This window comes from Hemicordylus capensis, chromosome 15 (assembly GCF_027244095.1).
Source record: "Hemicordylus capensis ecotype Gifberg chromosome 15, rHemCap1.1.pri, whole genome shotgun sequence".
In the NCBI taxonomy this organism is placed as follows: domain Eukaryota; kingdom Metazoa; phylum Chordata; class Lepidosauria; order Squamata; family Cordylidae; genus Hemicordylus; species Hemicordylus capensis.
Window position 1 is genome coordinate 15,425,200 of NC_069671.1, and position 20,634 is coordinate 15,445,833.

At 50.4% G+C, this 20,634-nt stretch overlaps 1 protein-coding gene across 5 annotated transcripts in view; it reads right to left on the reverse strand.

The window, feature by feature from the left end:
• The window catches only part of CORO1C (coronin 1C), a 62,653-nt gene that overhangs the window by 12,886 nt on the left and 29,133 nt on the right, over window positions 1-20,634 (reverse strand). For all 5 annotated transcript variants that reach the window (XM_053279906.1, XM_053279909.1, XM_053279910.1 and 2 more), the window contains exons 2-6: window positions 19,183-19,382; window positions 8,467-8,589; window positions 2,573-2,702; window positions 1,238-1,419; window positions 76-195 (exon numbers count right to left, since the gene is read on the reverse strand). In XM_053279906.1, the coding sequence (XP_053135881.1) occupies window positions 76-195; window positions 1,238-1,419; window positions 2,573-2,702; window positions 8,467-8,589; window positions 19,183-19,377 (750 nt within the window). In that variant the 5' untranslated portion in view covers window positions 19,378-19,382. The remainder of the gene's footprint in view (window positions 1-75; window positions 196-1,237; window positions 1,420-2,572; window positions 2,703-8,466; window positions 8,590-19,182; window positions 19,383-20,634) is intronic.

The following is a 20,634-nucleotide window of genomic DNA, read 5'->3' on the forward strand; positions in this document are numbered from 1 at the left end:
CAGATGGTGCTCCGGTGGGGACTTTCCCGCCGGACTTCTCCAAGGCAGAAACGCATGGGTGGGGGAAGCACTTACGGGATTCCAGAGGGCAAGCTGCCTTTCGCTCATGCGGCTAAAGCCGGTCGTGAAGACATTGCCGTCCGAGAGGAAGATGGCTCGCATCGGCCGGGCTCCCTCATGCGCCTTCTCTTTCTCCTGGGTGGGGAAAACAGATCATCAGTCTCCAGGTTGCTCGAGCACAAGAGAAACGGAAGAAGCGTTCATGAGATACCTTTCCCTCTACTTCCTTGACAAACCTCGCACAATTAACGCAGGGATACTTGTTAAGCATGGATGCATGGATACTCGTTATGGATACGATTTAAAGCCCGCAAGCACACATGCAGAATGGAGCTCTGCTACGTCAGACTCAAGGTCCATCTAGTTCAGCATCTGACCTCTCACAATGGGAAGGTTCCCCAGATGCCCTCACAAGCAAGGCTCAGAGACCGCTGCTGAAGTTGCTGCACAGCAACTGGTATTCAGGCGGATGCTGTCTTTGAACATGGAGAACCCACACAGCTGCTGCGTCCACTGATGGCCCTCCCGTCTTCCAGGCATTTTTTCCCAGCCCCCCTTTAAAGTCTTCTTAGCCATAGGAAACTGCCATCTACCGAGTCAGAACCTTGGTCCATCTAGTTCAGTATTGTCTACCCAGACTGGCAGCGGCTTCTCCAAGGTTGCAGGCAGGAGTCTCTTTCAGCGCTATCTGGAGATGCTGCCAGAGAGGTGGCCCGCGGAGACACCAGGAAGGTTCCCAAAGTCCCAAATGGTACCAAAAAGACCCCAAAGGTCATGGATTTTTTCCATTTAAAAAAAATTTTCTTGACGAAATGAGCCACAAAATGGCTCCTGCGGACAAAATGGCAGCCGGAAAGGACCTCTGTGGTCCTTTCTGACCTTCTAGGAAGCACACATATGTGGGTTTTAACCCTTTCATATATGCAGATAAGCAGGCCAGGTGTCTATTTGACACCCGCGGATATGCAAAACCGCGAATAGCAGTTCTGCGTATAATGTGTTTTGCCTGTAGAGAATTTAGGACCCCAAACCTGATGAAGTCACAACTGACATGAAGTCGCAGTTACACTCTCACACCTTCCAACGGCTTCAGTTTTAAGCCCAACAGGACAAAGGCTTTCCAAAGACATCAGCGGTAAAGAAATCCGACGGACTTAGCCGTATAGCACAGACTCACAGCAACGATTTCTTGTTTCCTGGGGTCAATCACTCGGACTTTCTTGTCTTTGGAAGCTGTGCAGATGAGGCTGCCATTCCGGTTCCAACTCACGTTGTAGATCATGTCCTGATGCATGTCGTCCAGGTTGATAAGGGGCTCGCCCGTCCCCACATTCCAGATGATGATGGCGTTGTCACAACCTGGAAAAGGATTAAAAATTAACACGGAGTGTTCAGTGATCGCGTGCCGTGTGTGCATGTGTGCTTTCCCCGGCCAACAAAATCCCTCTCCAAAGGGACCACAGAGAATGGAATACAAGCTTTCCGGTTTCAGCCTTGCTACCCGGAAACAAGAGGATACGATGCCACTCTTTTGCCCTGGAGATGCCAGGCAAGAACGGTTATTCGGCTACGCTTCTATGCTTCTGCTATAGGCAACAGCACAGGGGGTCTCAACTTTGGGTCCCCAGAGGATGATGGGAATTGCAGCTCAACATCCTCTGGGGACCCAGAGTTGAGAACCCTCGCCATAACTCGTTCTTGTTCTCCCTTTTTGTATATTCTAGTTGGCTTCGGTCATGCTGTGCTGAATTATTTTGTTCGATTCCTTTTTAATGCCTCACTGTCAGCTGCCATTGGGGGCAGGGTGGATTTGATTTAAATCAAATCGATTTAAATCACTAGTCAGAAAGGCTAGATTTAAATCATGTTTTTTTACATAAAGTCTCATTCTTGCTGGTATAATCTTAATATTTACAACCAGGTGAAGGTTTCATCTTTGGTCCTCTTCTACATAGAAAAATTGCCCAAAATAATCTTATAGAAACCTCTGGAAGAGCATGACATTGTGAGTGGATTAACGGAATTCATTTACCCAAAAAATTCGTGAACCCTGTCGATAATCTGGAGTGGTCTGGTTATGGTTGTTGCCAGCTCGTTTGGTGGCGGCTGGGGACAGGGCCTTCTCTGTGGCTGCCCCAGGGCTCTGGCATACACTCCCTGTTGAAATAAGAGCATCTCCTTCTCTGCTTGCTTTTAGGAAGACCCTCAAGACGCACCTGTTTTTCCAGGCTTTTAACTGAAATCTAAATGTTAATGTTTTTATTTACGGAGTGTTTTGATCGGTTTTATGGATTTTAACTGTTTTATATTCTTTTTACATTTTTTATGTTCTAAGTTTGTACACCGCCTAGAGATGTCTATATCAGGCAATATAGAAATATGATGGTACCAGTACCCCAAAGCGATGCCAGGCGACGCTAGATACAGGCAGGGGTGACGTCTCACTCTGCTCATGTGACCGGCTAACCTGCATGGACAACGGGCCAGAGCCTTGGGGGCCCGTAGGGCCTACCTGCACTGAGCAGCACGTTGCGTGCCGTGGGGTGCCAGGCCACGATGCCCACTCTCTTCGAATGGCCTTCCAAGACGACCACGGGGTCCGTCAGGGAGAGCGTGAGCCCGTTCTCTGGGATCTGCCAGACCTGCAAGGAGGAAGCGGGGAGACATGGTTACCGGGATGCCATCCGTCGGCAAAAAGTTTTTAAGTTTTCGTTTATGTTTTTAACTTGTTTTATGCTATTGTTAACCGCCCAGAGACGAAAGTTTGGGGGCGGTGTACATATATATATATTTTTTTTAAGCACAGGAGGCACTTCCTGTTGGGGATCAGCCTCTCGAGCCACTGGAGATGGGACAGGCCTAAGGGACAGCAGCCCCACGGGGCACAGGTATGTTCCGGGTTTTCTATTCTGCAGCAAGGGCTGTCCCAGTGGCACGGCTGCCTGGGAAACATCTGGACCAAGTAACGTCTCCAGAGAAGCTGCTCCGTGGGGGTCATTTGCTGAGCTGCACCAGGGAGGGGAAAAGCTCCAGTTCTGCAGCGAGACCAAGAAGGGATTCTCGCCTTCTCTACATTTGCCCAGCCTGGGCTACTTTGCATCTGCCTTCTTGCATGGCCCGGATCTTTAATGGCCCCCAGCGACTCAGCCAGGGCCCAGACACCCTGTTTCTGCTGCTGCTGCTGCTACTGGGGAGTACTGACACTGTGCCAAACACCTGGGGGGTCACAGCATGGGGGGTCACGGTGGGGGGACAAGTTGCCCGGCAACACGCCAGAGTGCTTGGGTTTCCTTTCTGAGTCTAAGAGGGCAGAGAGGTGTGCTGGGGCAAAGGACACAAGAGGGGTGCATAAGAACCAAAGCACAGCCCAGCTGGATCCGGCCCAAGGCCCATCTAAGTCCAGCATCCCGCTTCACACAGTGGCCCACCAGATGCCTCCGAGAAGCCCACAGGCAAGAAGCGAGGCCATGCCCTCTCTCCTGCTGTTGCTCCCCTGCAACTGGGATCGAGAGGCAACTTGCCTCTGAGGCTGGAGGTGGCGTCGTTTGATGTCTACCATTCAAGGTCGAGCCATCGCTGAGGGCATTTGGTGTTTCGGGAGGCAAAAGCAATCGGCAACCTGCACTGCCCTTAACCGGTGTGGATGGCCAACTTGGAGCATCTGCCTTGTACCACCTCCCTCCTCCCTCCCCCCAAGAAAAACCAGCCTCTTAACACCGGCATTTGCAAGGATGGCGAGGCTAATAAAAAGGTGCCTCCTGCGAAGCCTCTCCGTGAGTCATCACTGGCCAATCACCGGGAACCAGAAGTGACCGAAACGGGGGGGGGGGAGCTGAACGCCGAGGAAGCGCAAAGAACCACCAGCAGATGGCATCATCAAAACGACAAAGTGCGTCTCCACGCACCAGAATTTCGCCACTCAAGGCAAACTGGAGGCCACATCATAGGAACATAGGAAGCTGCCATATCCTGAGTCAGACCCTTGGTCTATCTAGCTCAGTATTGTCTACCCAGACTGGCAGCAGCTTCTCCAAGGTTGCAGGCAGGGATCTCTCTCTCAGCCCTGTCTTGGAGATGCTGCCAGGGAGGGAACTTGAAACCTTCTGCTCTTCCCAGAGTGGCTCCGTCCCCTGCGGGGAATATCTTACAGGGCTCACACATGAAGTCTCCCACTCATACACAACCAGGGTGGACCCTGCTTAGCTAAGGGGACAAGTCATGCTTGCTACCACCAGACCAGCTCTCCTGTCCAATCTGTCCTTTGCAGAGCATGAGCCGCGATTCAAAGCTTGAATTGACCCAGCTAAGATCGCAAAGGGCCCACCTGATGATGCAGCCACGGAAATCAACCCTGCTCGGTAGAATGCCCAGAGCACTGGCAGCAAAGGAGCTACAGCCTGGGAAAGGTGAAAGATCAAGGGCGATCCTTCTCATCCATCGCAGACAGCACCCCACGGCTCCTCTGGGGGAGTGGGGGCATGAACTGTCCCCTTTGCTAAGCAGGGTCCACCCTGGTTTGCATGCAAATGGGAGACTACATGTGTGAGCACTGTGAGATACCCCCTTAGGGCAGGAATCGGTTCCCATGCTGGCGGCCACCAGGTGTGGCTGAACGACATCAGCCCCCGCTACAAATTATTGTGGCTGGGGATGATGGGAGTTGTAGTCCAGCCACCTCTGGAGGCCCCCAAGCTGGGAACCACTGCCTTAGTGGTTAGTGGAAACACTGATTTCCAGGGTTTTTAGCTGTTTAATTGGTTTTATTGTGTTTTAAAAGTTTGATTTTAATTGTTAATTTGTTTTAATTGTTTTTATCAAGCTGTAAACCGCCCTGAGCCCTTTTGGAAGGGTGGTATACAAACCCGATAAATAAATAAATAGATAGATAGACAGACAGGGAGCGCACCTGTCTGCTTGCATGCAGAAGGTTCCATGTTCCCTCGCTGGCAGCATCTCCAAGATAGGGCTGAGAGAGATTCCTGCCTGCAACCTCGGAGAAGCCGCTGCCAGCCTGGGCAGACAATCCTGAGCTAGATGGACCAACTCAATACATGGCAACTTCCTGTGTTCCTATTATTTTCGAGCAGCCAGAATTCTCACTTAGGCCAAGGGTGACCAAGCCAGCTCAAACCCAAGGCAAGGAGCCCTACCATCACCCAATTCCGAGGGGGAAGCCCCTGTTTCCACAGCCACCCTTTTAGCTTCCTAATCTGGAGTGAGAGAGCATGGGACACCTTCTGGAAGTCAACGAGCTGCACTAAAACGACAGCTGTTTGAAGCGTAGGCCCCACCCAGTTCTGGAACAGGTCCTTCCTGTTAAGATCAAGTCGTCTTATGCATTGCACCACAAATGCGAGATCACTCTTCCTGCAAAACGTCCCTCCCAAACACCATCCAACACAGGAGTGACTACGCTGAGACAGCCATATGGCCCGCCGGAGGAAACGCAAGGCTTTCATATGAGCAGAGCTGTTTAATTGGATTGAAGCCAGACAGGGAGAAAGCGGGCGCTACAGGCAGGCTTCCCCAGGTAACAGGTGGAGGGAAGATACAGAAGGGGTCAGACAGCACCCCAAGTCATCAATATTTTCTAGACGGTGTCTTCTAAAGCAGTATGTTGCGTGGGTGATTTCAAGATGCTGCATCAACATCTGGCAGAGCATCTTCGAAAGAAAGTTTTGCAGCCGGGAAGCCAGCCACATGGGGAAGATCGTTCAAGCCGTTAATTTCCACAGAGACAAGTTCCGGGGCTGTAGTGATGCCTCATCCTCTGAGCTGAAAGGCTGGTCCCAAATCCCAGTTACGCAGGAAGAGGCAAGGAAAACAGAAGGACGTCTGGCTAAGCCACGGTGCGTCCCGTCTCACACTCAGCCTTGGAGAAACTTCCCTCCCCTCAGTTCTGCTTTCCTCATCTCTTCTCTGGCTTCCGCAATCTTTCAAAAAGGGAGCACGGCGTTTGCTTCAATGCTTTTACCAGCTACACCTCCTTTCTGGGACTTGGGTCACAAGAGAAAATAGTTTCCAGGCTCACGAGGGGTGGAGGTTCCGCTTTCCACTCCGATGGAGACGCAGACCACACCCAACCATCGGCAGGTCATCAAGGTTCTGAGATGACCCTCGTGGGCCATCTACTTTAAGGGCTTCTTTGGAACAGCAGCAGTGATCTGTGTGCATGCGCGTCTGGCAAATCGAGTGCTTACTTCGCAGACCAGGGCCAAGAGGTTGCCTGAGACGGCTGCCAGCCCAAAGCTCGGCTTTTCGGAGCTCTTCGATTGGCAAGCAAAACAGCAGTCCACCTCCTTCCACATACAGACTGACTGGCTCAGGCTGAAATTAATTTCTCCCATCTGAGAAGAGCCACTTGGCAGCCCCACAAAACCCTTATATAACCCAGCGTTCTCCAGCCCAAGAAGAAGAAACCTGCAGTACATTACTGACATTCAAAGAGAGTGCGGAAGAATCCGCACTTAAGCAATTCCTTATTTGCTGGCATGAGAAAACTGCTCTTCAAAGTGAGCATCCAGACGAGGAGGCCACATCCTGAGGCCGCATGGCCATCTTTTACAGCAAGCCTTTCTGGGAGTTGAGCAAGAAAAACCAATGGGGTGGACTGCTCACTTCTATCTTGTGAAAAAGCTCTGTGTGTGTGTGTGTGTGTGTGTGTGTGTGTGTGTGTGTGTGTGTGTGTGTGTGTTTCAAATTATAAGAGACTTGCAAGGCTCATCTCGATTAAAGATGAGGCACTAAACATCAAACACACTAAAATAAACCACAGCACAATCCAGTGAATGTAGTCGGCTGAAACTAAGTGGGTGTGCGGACCTGTTCAGAAATCTGGCTGGGAAGTTGCCCCCCTGCCCCCCAAAGACACAAAAAGTGGATTTTTACACCACAGATATAAATCGGGCTATACACGGATGCACGATGAAAAACCCGAACCGTGTGTGAAGTGTTCCCTGGTAGCTCGAAGGGACTTCAGGGTAAATTTGGCCAATATATGAAGGCACACCCTCCATTCCAAAGGAGATGCAGACTAAAAGCCGGGTGAAGAAAACATCCTGGTGGACATGCCTTCCAAATGCTTACCTCCACCAAGGAGAGGAAATTGAACAGGGCCCCCCGTCTCCTCCTTGCCACAGTTTCAAATGGCTCAGACTTTCCTTTCTTTCTTTTTAAGCCAATGTGTATGGAAAACAAAAACTACCTACTGTTGGATTTTGAGAGCACCCTTTCCCAGGGGATTTGCCATGCATTTGTATACAGAATACTTTAGTACTCTGATCAGCCACTAACTTTATGGAGGAACCATTTGAGGAGACAGCATAAAGTGAAGTGGGTCAGAGCCACCCCACCTCACCCCCAAGTTAGCAGCCCCCAATATCTCCCACCCAGACTTCTGCCTCTGAACTGGCAACCAGGATGGGATGTACACCTGGAGATTTAGCCACGGGGCTGCCAAGTCCCGATCCCCAACTTTAAACATTTCCCCCCATAAGTATCCATACATTCCCTGGCAGTACAATGCACAGAGACTCAGTTCTTCTGGTTTGGGTTTAGAAGTCAGCCCCTATAAGCATCACACCCCTTTCCCCATGCAGCTCGGATCAGAGGGAAGTACATCCCTCTGTCGAAAAAGCTCTGGAGTTCAGCTCTGCCAACACCCCTGATGTTTATGTGTCAGACAGCATTCGTTCCATTTCACGTGCCTTCTGAATTATGGTTTCTTACAGAACATTCCAGCATCCTTTCGGCACACAATTCAGTTTAGCGGTGGAACTTTGAAAACCCAAATTTGTTTCTTTTTAGAAGGATACTGTACATTTGGTTAACATCTTAAAAAAATCTCAAGGGCTCTGAGATCCCAGGAGATGGTGTGGGTAAGGCTCCGCGGGCCAGCCGGGAAATCCCCAGGTCATTACAGAATAACAGATGCGATGCCAAAAGAATGATCTCCTTTGACTTGGCATGGAATACAACTTTGACAGTGCACACACACACACACGGACACAGAAAGATCTCATTTAAAAGCATTTTAGGGACAATCTGTGTTATGTTTTTCTAGGGCCAGACAGAATTCAGCCTTTCTGATCCAGGCTATCTGCAGTTGCTCAATTCAAACGGATGAAGTGAAATATGGAAACCAAAAACATTTAGAACAGGACGTGAAACAAAAGTGCTCTTAGCTTGTCAGCGTGACTCTTCAACTATGTCGATCGAGGTCGGAAATCAACTAGGAATTTTAGAAGTGTGTGTGTGTGGGGGGGGGTGTGTGTGGAGAGAGATGAATTTAAAGCTAAAGCAAGGATTTCTGGCTGTCAGGGAAAAGGTTTCCCACCACATATCCGCGGCTTCCAAAAGATGAAAGTGAGAAACCAATTTGGCAAAGGGCTTCTTGCAGCCACTTACCATAACAGTGCAGTCTTCTGAGCCACTGGCAATGACTTGGTCGTTGTGCGGACACCAGTCGATGTCGAGCACCGGTCCCGTGTGGCCACATACTGTGGGGTAAGATTTGTCAATTCTACCTGTCTGAAGAAGGGGAGAAGAGAGTGCTGTAACACACAGGGCCAAAGACCGCACACCGGTGAGCATTCCGCAGCCTCGTCATTCTCCACAATAGACAACGTGCAGGGCGCACATCGATGCATCTTGCACCAGGAACAGCCCTGACGGCAGTGTTTCACCAAGGGGTCCTAAATGCTATGCTATACCGGAAGGATTTAGGACTGACTAAAGGAAATACTTTTCCCCACAAGGCACAACCAACCTATGGAATTCTCAGACACAAGATGCAGTGACAGCCAACAGCCTGGCTGGGTTTAAGAGGGGTTTAGATAAATTCACGGAGGACAGGTCTAACAGTGGCTACTAGTCTGGTGGCTGTGGGCCACCTCCAGCCTCAGAGGCAGGATGTCTCTTAATCCCAGTTGCAGGGGAGCAACCGCAGGAGAGAGGGCACGCCCTCAGCACTTGCCGGTGGGCTTCTCAGAGGCATCTGGTGGGCCACTGTGGGGAACAAGATGCTGGAGGAGGAGAGCTGGCCTTGTGTTAGAAAGCATAGCTTGTCCTCTTTGCTAAGCAGGGTCTGCCCTGGTTTGCATTTGAATAGGATATGCACGAACCAGTTCGGAGGCCCTTTTATGGGCCTCCGAACCGGTTCAGACCCTGGCTGGCTCGAGGGTTCGACGGCGGTGGGGTACGGCTTTAAGGGCGGGGGAGGATGCACTTACACACACACACCACGTTTCCCCCGCCAGCACATGATTCCCTAAAAGCCTGTCGGGTGCGCACAACACGTGCACTCACAGCTACTTCCAGACATCGGAACGGAGCAATAGGGAGGTACTCTGCTGCTCCGATGGGCTTTTAGGGAATTGTGTGCTGGCGGGGGAAACACGGTGGCGGCGGCAGGGAGTGCATCCTTCCCCACCCTTAAAGCCATCCCCCCCACTGCCGAACCGGCCCCCGCTGGTTCCATGCACATCCCTAGAGACTACATGCATGAGCACTGGAAGATATTCCCCTTAGGAAAATGGAGCCGCTCTGGGAAGAGCAGAAGGTTCCAAGTTCCCTCCCTGGCAGAATCTCCAAAATAGGGCTGGGAGAAATTCCTGCCTGAAACCTTGGAGCAGCCGCTGCCAGTCTGTGAAGATAATATTGAGTTAGATAGACCAAGGGTCTGACTCAGTAGATGGCAGCTTCCTATGTTCCTATGTTCTACTCGAGGGGCTTTGGGCCTGATCTTCTTAAGGATCGTCTTCTTCCTCATGAAGAGGAAGACTGTATTTTTGTAAGTCACCCGGCGAATCTTGAGTTGAAAGCAGGTGAGAAATCAGCAGGTTGTTCCAACTAACTTTTCCCTAAGGAGTTTGCTGGTTCATCCAGGTCATTCCTGGGCAACAGCTGTTACAACAGCCCCCCTCCCACAGCCTCCCAACCCCTCCCACCCACTCCATTATTCCTTGTTGCGTGATGGCAGGCACACCTTCCACTCCATCCCTGCCCACCCAAAGAGACTATTAATAATAATAATTATTATCATCATCATCATCATCATCATCGTCATCATCATTATTTATATTTATAAACCACCCCATCCAGAGGCTCTCGGCGGCTTACAACTAGTAAAAAAAACAACAACATAAAAAACAAACATTTAAAACACACTACTTAAAACAATATAAAAAACAATGCTAACACAATTTGAAACAAATTAAAATACTTAAAAACAATTTAAAAACCTTGGAAGACCAGGCCAAACAAGCAAGTGTTTATGCTAAAGTATGCCATCAGGTCAATTTCGACTCCTGGTGCCAACAGAGCCCTGTGGTTGTCTTTGGTATAATACAGGAGGGGTTTACCATTGCCTCCTCCTCATTAATTAATTATTATTATTATTATTTATTATTATTATTATTACTACATTTCTATCCCGCTCTTCCTCCAAGGAGCCCAGAGCAGTGTACTACATACTTAAGTTTCTCTTTCACAACAACCCTGTGAAGTAGGTGAGGCTGAGAGAGAAGCGACTGGCCCAGAGAGTCATCCAGCTAGTTTCATGGCTGAATGGGGATTTGAACTCGGGTCTCCCCAGTCCTAGTCCAGCGCTCTAACCACTACACCACGTTGGTGTAGCGCTTTTCAGCATGATGCCTTTCAGCATCTTCCTATATCGCCTCTGCCCAATATAGTACCAGTGGGGATTCGAACCAGCAACCTTCTGCTTGTTAGTCAAGCATTTCCCCACTGCACCCTTTAGGGCTTTCTTAAAGGCCAGCAGCAAGCCTAAACTGCGGATATCTGCCAGGAGTGCATTCCATTGGCCAGGAGCAGCTACAGAAAAGGCCCTGTTCCGAGTCGCCAGCAGATGTACCTGGAGACGGACCTCTCCAGGTGACCTCAATGTGCGATGAGGATCATACCGAAGAAGGCGCTGAAAGGCATGTTTTTAACTTGTTTTATGCTATTGTTAACTGCCCAGAGACAAAAGTTTGGGGTGGTGTACAAATTTGATAAACAAACAAACAAACTTCCCTCCCTGGCATCTCTGAGATCGGGCTGAGAGAGACTGCTGCCTGCAACCTCGGAGAAGCTGCTGCCAGTCTGTGAAGACAATACTGAGCTAGATGGACCAATGGTCGGACTCGGTATATGGCAGCTTCCTATGTTCCTAAGGTATAGCAGGCCTGATACAATAACATGTGAGTTGAGGAACAGGGCTCAAGGGATTTTGCATGTCAGTTTACGTGGATGGGATGGAACTGCCCCTTAACCAAATGAGGATTAAATCAAGGTAGGTTGAGTACCAGGACAATTCCAATATTTTTTTTTTAAACATGCAGAGACAACATGCCTTCATGTCAGTCAGGATTTTTATTGCAAGTTTAATATATTAAAATTGCAAATGTCTCCCATGTGTATGATCAAGATAAATGGGGGGAAACCCTAGTTTGCCAACCACGGAGTATTACATTTAACTCCGCATTTTGCGCAAAATGACGGAAATAATTTTTCCCTCCAAGTTATTTTTGTGGCAATTCATTTGCTAAGTCACGAACCTGCAATTGTCTCTCTTTTGGTATCATTACCTCACAGCCCTTTTGTACTCCAAAAGGAAAACCAAATAAAACCGCATGGGCATTTGTCCTAGTTGTCGCTCTGTTTGGGATGCACCCAACAGAGTCTGTTCCATTTACATATAATAACCACTTACTGCACGCTTGGTAAACAACCTGGGAATCCGAGTGGAGTTTTTCCTGCTTGATGAGCAGTTCCAGTCACAAATGGGCACGGCTCTCTTTGAGCTGTTATCTCTGGTCACTGACTTCCAATTAAACCCTCTACAGGCTCATCGGGATGGGAGAAATGGGAATGACAGGTACACAGAAGCTAGCAACCTGGCAACCGCCTTTGTGGCCAACAATATTTGGGGGATTCAGGCTGGAGAACCGCTGGACTAAGGGTGGAAGCATGATTTAAAATGAACTTGGTGGTAGCCCTGAAGCAACGATCAACCCCGTTAAAAACCCCTTCACGTTTCGAAATGAGCAACAACCACCAGCATAGATCGTGAGATTGCAAACGGATGTTGTGGATTTGTGGCAGATGCTCGAGAACTTGGCCCAGGTAGGCCGATTTCAAGTGTGGAGGAGGAAGCGTGCTGCACAAACCCTTTTGCGTCAGAGCGTTTCGGCTCGCCCATTAAGACCACTGCACACTTTCAGAGAGGCCAAGACAGGTCTCTATGTGGAAGTCCTGACGGGGGGCAACGGAAAACCCATGCCATTTTTAAAATCACGACTGACCCTGCCTCTTTTCTAGGAAGAGGCCACTGATCACAGCACAACACTTTTAGATTACTACGTGCCAAAGCCTGCTTCCTTCAGACGATAACCCAGCAGCTAAAAATGAAAACGCAAATTGACCATTCTGCTATGTGGATGCTGAAGAAGGGAACATAGGAAGCTGCCATATACTGAGTCAGACCCTTGGTCCACCTAGCTCAGGATTGTCTACCCAGACTGGCAGCGGCTTCTCCAAGATTCTCTCTCAGCCCTATCTTGGAGATGCTGCCCGGGAGGGAACTTGGAACCTTCTGCTCTTCCCAGAGCGGCCCCATTATCCCCTGTGGGGAATCTCTTGCAGTGCTCACACTTCTAGTCTCCCATTCATATGCAACCAGGGTGGACCCTGCTTAGCTAAGGGGACCAGTCAGGCTTGCTTCCACAAGACCAGCTCTCCTCTAGGGTTGAGGAGAGCAGAGGGGAAGAGGGAGCAGAGGGAAGAAACTGGACTGCCGAACATGGACCGGAAATGCAAACTCGGCTCTCGACAAGCACTGGTTTTTCTTTCTCTCGGGCCTGACATCTCCACCCTGGCCCCGGCCCCACTTCAAAACCCGGCTCCTGCTTATCATTTAACAAGGACGGCTGCATCCACAGAGCATCCCCACACCAGATGGTTCATACCCCAGGCACTGGGCTCAGGGGAGGAGTGCCCTGCTGATGGAGACCATGACAAAGGAGTCATTAGTCACCCAGCAAGCTGGCCAGGCTCTCTATGACTAACCCTTGTTAAGATAAGGAGGGAGAGATCACAGCAACACTCCCAGCACCAAAAGCCACTGACGTCCTACTGGGGAGATGAAGCCGGCCTCTGGGACAGCAACGGGTCTTAGGCGGTGTGAGTCGGATAACTCTGGAAGCACGATACGCGGCCTGCAATGGTCATGGTGGAAAATTGAGCGTCTTCTTCAGGGGGGCAGTGCGGAGATAATAGGAGAGAGAGAGAGAGATCTGGGGAAGGGGAGGGAGATGTGCAGATGGAACATTCTTTATGGGAAAGTGTGTTCTTGTCTTTATCTTGTTTGCTTATCGAGAGCCGCTTGGATTTGTTCCGTCTTAAAACAAAATAAAGCGCGGCTCTCTCTAGCGGATCCTACGGGAACAGAAAAGAGGGGAGCGGGGTTGCGGATTCGAGGAGACAGTAAAAGGGAACAAAATTATGCATCCCCCCCCAAACGAACTCATTCTGATTGGCCAACTGCAGGCTGCAGTTCAACAGGAGCTTGATATTTAGCAAGGGGAGAGCAACTGGCCCTCTCCAACCCCAGCACAGCACCCCTCTTGTGGCTGGTGTCTGACTTATGCTTCTTTCTAGATTGTGAGCCCTTTGGGGACAGGTGATCATCTTATTTATGTATTATTTATTTTTCTATGTAAACTGCTTTGAGAACATTGGTTGAAGAGTGGTACATAAATATCTGTAGCCGTCCTCCAATTGGAATAAAGGGAATCTACAGAATTCTTTAAAGTCCTGTACGCTTTAGGTCCGGATTACCGTAGAGCGCACCTTTTTCAGCATGATTCCCACCACACGTTAAGGTCATCTGAGGAGGTCCGTTTCCAGTTACCACCGGTCCGTCTGGTGGCGACTCAGAGGCGGGGCCTTCTCTGTAGCTGCTCCTGGCCTGTGGTATGCCCTCCCGGCAGAAATCCATAATCTGAATTCATTATTGGCCTGGCCTTCCAAGGTTTTAAATGATTGACTAATCGTTTTAAATTGCTGCCCTGATTTCCAGGGTTTTTAGCTGTTTAATTGGTTTTATTGTGTTTTAATAGTTTGTTTATTGTTTATTGGCATTTAGGAGAGCCCTAAAGACCTACCTGTTTGGCTTGGCCTTCTAGGGGTTTTTTAATTGTTGTATAGGTTTTTAAATCAGCTGTAACCTGGCTTTCCAAGGTTTTAAAAACAGTGTTGGATGTTTTAACTGTAAATTGTTTTATGGTGTTTTACAGTCTCTGTTTTTAACTGTTAAGTGATTTTAATTGTTTTGTTTTAATGGAAACCACCCTGAGCCATTTTTGGAAGGGCGATATAGAAAATGAATGAATGAATGAATGAATGATCACTCAGCACTACGGTTCGAGGTTCTTGGGGAAACCTAAGGATCACCTCCAGGCTTGTGGAGTTTGCAGCCATAACAAGGCTTGCGTCTCATCCCAACGAGAGACCAGAAACAGCAGCCAAATGACTTAATGCCCGGCATTTCCAGCTGAACAGAGAGAAGAACTGGGTGCAGCCACAAAAGGCTTTGTGACAGCCACCGTCTCCATGGAATATCTGCCCTGGAAAATTTACAGCAATGCACAGAAACCCACCGCAAAAATCAGCCACGACAGCCACGAGGCAGACAGAGGGGAAGAGACGGCCAACTGCTTTGCCAGAGCAAAACTGAGCGGCTGCCACATTTCCGCTACGGAACAGCAGCGTATTGCTACTACTTGCAGTGTCGCCTCAAACAGGGATTCCCAGATGCTGTGGACTACAGCTCCCATAACCCCCAAGCAAAAGCCACTGCAGCTGGGGATTCTGGGAACTGTAGTCGACAACAGCTGGGAACCCCTGTTGAAAGGAACACTGTACTATTCTATACTGCTGCAAAGCAAGCTGGCATTCGCAGGATGTTACGAACTGAACTTTCCCCCCCACCAGTAGGTCACTAGTTTCACACACACACTCTCTCTCTCTCTCTCTCACACACACACACACACACACACACACCAACATCTGGACTATGGCTTGATCAACAGAATGTCACTTCTGTGGATGGTGCGACTGCAGGGCCTTCTTCCGCTAGCGAGATCCCCTCTGCTCTCAAAAATGACGCGCTGCTGGTGACCCCTCTGCCTGGATGTCGGTCAGCGGACCAGGGCTTATTGAGGACAGAAACTTGGGATGCCTTTAAGGACATACCGGCAATATTCCGCCATGAAAAGTGGGGGGAAAGGCTGAGGAATTAATTGCTGTTACGTTCCACAAGAAGTGGTCACGTCTGGGCGCGGAGGAAGGGTTACGTTGCAGCAGAGAATTTCTAAAAGCCACGATACTAGCTGGGTGACTCTGGGCCAGTCACTTCTCTCTCCGCCTCACCTACTTCACAGGGTTGTTGTGAGGAGAAACTGAAGTATGTAGCACACTGCTCTGGGCTCCTTGGAGGAAGAGCGGGATATTAAAAAAAATATTTTTTTAAAGTGTCCATAGACTGGTAGAAACAATTCCTCTTGTCTCGGCCCAACGGACCTTTCATATTTACTTAACGTTTGCATTTCTATCCTGCTCTTCCTCCACAGCACCCAGAGCGGTGTACATGGTTGTGTACAACAACCCTGTGAGGTAGGTTAGGCGGAGAGAGACGTGACTGGCCCAGGGTCACCCAGTGAGTTTCATGGCTGAAGGGGGAGTTGAACTCCAGTCTCTTTGGTCCTCGTCCAACACTCTAACCACTACACCACACTTCTTAACACTCTGAAGAAACCCAAGCCTCGCAGTTGCTTCCAGCAAAAACAAATATTTATATACTGCTTTTCAACAAAAGTTTCCAAAGAGGTTTACCTAGAGAAATAATAAATAAATAAATAAGATGGGTCCCTGGACCCAAAGGGCTCACAAACTAAAAAAGGAAACATAAGATAGGCACCAGCAGCACCAGTCACTGGAGGTCCTGTGCTGGGGCTGGAGAAGGCCAGTTACTCTCCCCCTGCTAAATAAAGAGAATCACCATGCTAAAAAGGTCTTTGTCCAGTTAGCATTTCCATGCTGCTCCTGTGTCATAAGTACATAGGAAGAGCCTTGCTGGATCAGGCCCAAGAAGGCCCATCTCGTCCAGCATCCTGTTTCACACAGTGGCCCACCAGATGCCGCTGGAAGCCACAGGCAGATGAGAGCATGCCCTCTTTCCTGCTGTTACTCCCCTGCAACTGGCACTCAGAGGCATCCTGCCTTTGAGGCTGGAGGTGGCCTGTAGCCCTTCTTCTAGTAGCCGTTGATAGACCTTTCCTCCATGAAGTTATCCAAACCCTTCTTAAAGCCATCCAGGTTGTGGGCTGTCACCACATCTTGTGGCAGAGAATTCCACAAGTTGATGATGCATTGTGTGCAAAAGTATTTCCGTGTGCTGGTCCTAAATTTCCTGGCAATCAATTCCATTGGGATGACTCCCGGTTCTAGTGTGATGGGAGAGGGAGAAGAATTTCTCTCTCTCCACTTTCTCCACACCATGCATGATTTTATAGACCTCGATCATGTCTCCCCGCAGTCGTCTTTCTCCTAAACGTGTTGTCGCGACACATTTGGCTGGTCTCCATGGAGGTTCTGCGAGGAGCGAGCGAGCGAGCAAAAGAGGCCGTCTCGAATGCTGGGCTCTTCCCAGCCAAACAAGAAACTGCAGCAGCTCCGAAGGAAGCGAGGTTTCTCCTCCCAAGCTACCAATTTACAGGCCACGTTTCCGACCAAAACCAACATTTTCACAGGCACGGCTGACGCTGGAAGTGCTGACAGCCGTTCTGCAGAAGCAAAGTTAGGTGAGGCTTTCTGTTAGCGGTAGAGAAGACTGTCAAGGGATGACTGTCAAAGCTGCTGGTGTATATACACACACACACACACACACACCAACCAGTTCAAAGGGATGCCCCCCCAGGAATTAGGTGCCAGAAAGATGGATGGAAAGGGGCTGAAGTTTCACACAGCCTCTACCTGCCACCGCCCAGAGATTTCCCTTACGTTTGCCGGCCTCCGGAGAGAAGCCCGTCTCAAATTTACAGATTCGGCACCCGACCGTCCAGAAAGAACCATTCCCGGGTCTCCTGCTTTCTGCTTGCACACGCTTCCTGTGGAAACACTGGCTGGGCCCTTTGACAACGGGCCACACAAAACCTGAGCAGGCAAGGAAGCAAATGAAGCTTTCCTGGGAAAGGGGCGGAGGGCAGGGAGAAATTGGCCACAGCAACACCCAGGGGAGAAAAGCAGGCCTCGCGTTCTCGGGGGAAAGACCGAGGCGGCCTTCGTTTGGAAAAACCGCGCGTGCCACACGGTCTCGCTCATTGCTTTTTGAAAAAGGCCAACGCTGGGGACAGCAGAGGGAGAGCATCCTGACACCCGAGAGAGGTAATGAAGCTCCCGAAGGAAGCAGCCCTTCGATACGGCCACAGCAGCGGAAGGGGAGAGGAGAACTGACTTCCCCACTACCTCATTTTCGTCACTAACGGCCCAGCTATTGCTTTTATTTGCTACTTCCCTATCCCGCTCTGCCTCCAAGGAGAACAGAGCAGTGTGCATGGTTAGTTTCATCCTCACAACAACCCTGCGAGGTAGGCTAGGCGGAGAGATACAGGTCTCGTTGACTGGCCCGGCGTGTTGGGTTTCTTCTTCCCTTTAAAAAGGAACGGCCCTGGCAGGGTGGGTTTTACCGCCCGGAAGAGCTGGGAGGCCGAAAGGGATCAAAAACAGGAGGGAAGCAGCCACGCACACCTGCGGCCCAACTGGCTGGGGGCGGTTTTTGCTGGTACCCAGACACGGACAGTGGCTTCGAGACGCCAAAAATATCGCGTTGCCGGGGAACTGCGATTCTCCGGGGCTCTCTCAGCACTCACTGAATATTGGGGCTTACCCCCGAGGACAAATCCCCCAAAGTTCTCTTTCCGCCCGCAGGCCAGCTTCCTCGTGGACGGACACCACAAGGACTTGTGAAAAATGCTGCGCGCACGAACAAGACGGAAAGAAAACGGCAGCGCGGATGACTGGAAGAGCCAGCTCTCCCTGCGTGCTGCCATCGGGCACATCCCTCCCTTCCTGTCCAGGGGGCTGAGCCAAGAACCAAGCCCCGCTGCTTTTTCCAGTGCCTTCCATTCCGCGCAGAGCGCATGACGGCCACGGCTGCCGAGAGCCGCGCACGGGATCTCTCCCCAGGTGACAGCCAGCCCAGGGTGATCTGCAGCCACCCGCTTGCCCAGGCAATCCGGAAAACGGGGACGGCCAGGGGGTCTGCCGGGCGCGGGCAGGGCCGGGCTCCGGGCGGCGAAGAGTTAATCACCCTTTCCACTTGACTCAGAGCCGGGCGCTCGGAGGGAGAGCTCCTATCCCACCGCTCTCCCCGCTCAAAGTGGCCAATCAGCGCCGAGGGTGGAAATGATTCAGGACGGCTCCCAACCCAAAGAGCTGCAATGGCCTTATATGGTAAAAACCACTGTCAGCGCCCTGCCGATGGGAGCTGCTGCTGTTCGGCATATCGGTGCACAATGCAGCAAACCGCCGTGGAGGCCGGGCCAGAAAACACGGGGGGGGGCGGGGGGGGAGAACACAAACACTCACACGCAGCAGCAACCTTGGCTTGCTTTCCCTTTTTCAATGGGCTGTGGAGAGTGCGAGGCCGGCATTCGTCAGCCAGGGCACCATCCCGGCTGCAAAGCTTCAGTGAACACACACAAACACACACACAAACACACACACGTTGGTCTTGGGGTAGCAAGCAGGACTTGTCCCCTTAGCTAAGCAGAGTCCACCCTGGTTGCATGTGGATGGGAGACTAGAAGTGTGAGCACTGCAAGATATTCCCCTCAAGGGGATGGAGCCGCTCTGGGAAGAGCAGAAGGTTCCCAGTTCCCTCCCTGGCAGCATCTCCAAGAGAGATTCCTGCCTGCAACCTTGGAGAAGCCGCTGCCAGTCTGGGAAGACAATCCTGAGCTAGAGAGACCAAGGGTCTGACTCAGTACGGGGCAGCTTCCTGTGTTCCTGATCCAGACCCCGCCGCAGCCCCCTCGGAGGTGGGTTAGGGGAAGCACTTACCTTGTGTAAAGGCAGAACCAGGAATGCACCGCCACCACTAGCCTCTATTATTATTGCCACAAATCGGGGATTGACTGCGCAAAATGAACTGTCCCAGGTAACGCGGGAAACTCTAATGTCATCGTAACACTGGTCGTTTTTCACCGCCTGCCCAAACACGTGCCGGAACTTGCTCTGCCGTACCACACGCCTCATTGTTTCTGCGGAAGAAGAGGACAGGAAATTCAGGACATGCATCCTCCCGCCACTCGGCCCAGCCTGCAGGACACCTCCTGTTCTGCACTGCCTATTTGCGGAGAGGAGAGCCGGTCTGGTGGGGGCAAGCAGGACTGATCCCCTTTGCAAAGCAGGGTCCGCCCCGGTTTGCATATGAATGGGAGACGGCATGGGTGAGCACTGGAAGACATTCTCTATAGGGGAGGGGGCCGCTTTGGAAAGAACAGAAGGTCTCAGGTTCCCCCCACCCACCCCCAGCATCTCTAAGATAAGGCTGAGAGCAGTGTCCCCTCTAACACGGATTCCCAGATGCTGTGGACTACAACTCCCAGAATCCCCAAGCAAAAGCCATTATAGCTGAGGATTCTGGGAGTTGTAGTCCACAACATCTGGGAATGCCTGTTAGATGGAACACTGCCTCCTGCCTGCAACTTTGGGGAAGCCACTGCCAGTCTGTGAAGACAATACTGAGCTAGATGGACCAAGGGTCTGACTCCGTATGTGGCAGCTTCCGATGTTCCTATCTCTTTCTTTCAACAGGTTTCCAAAGGCCTAGTTTGGGGCCTTTCCCAGCCCGACGGGAAGAGCACTAGTAACAAATGAAGGTCAACATGCACAACCCATTCCTCTCAAGTTTGGACCAGACTCATTGTTTTGCTTCTAAAAATTGCAGTGTTTGCCATATTTACCCAAATACAAGATGACTCCAAATTTAAAACAACCCAGTATTACCTCTAACAGGGATTCCCAGGTGTTGTTGAATACAACTCCCAGAATCCCCAGCCAAAGGCCATTGCAGCTGGGAATGCTGGGAGGTGTAGTGAACAACATCTGGGAATCCCCGTTAGAGGGAACAGTGAGACGACCCCCATTAAAAACAGAGGTTAAATGCAGGTTATACCTGTATTAACCCAAAAGGAAGAGGACTCAATTTAAGACGACCCCCCAATTCCTAACAGCAAAGAATTGGGGAGGGGGAGCTAGTCTTGGATTCAGATAAATAAATACTGCATTGGATTTTAGGCATTTATTTTACTTATTTATTCTATTTCTATACCCCCCCTTCCAAAAATGGCTCAGGGCAGTTTACACAGAGAAATAACAAATAAATAAGATGGCTCCCTGTCCCCAAAGGGCTCACAATCTAAAATTACTGTCGTTTGTTCAATTGTTTACTGTAATCTGTGATGAGAATCCAAGCCGTATTCCCTCTAACGGGGATTCCCAAGTGTTGTT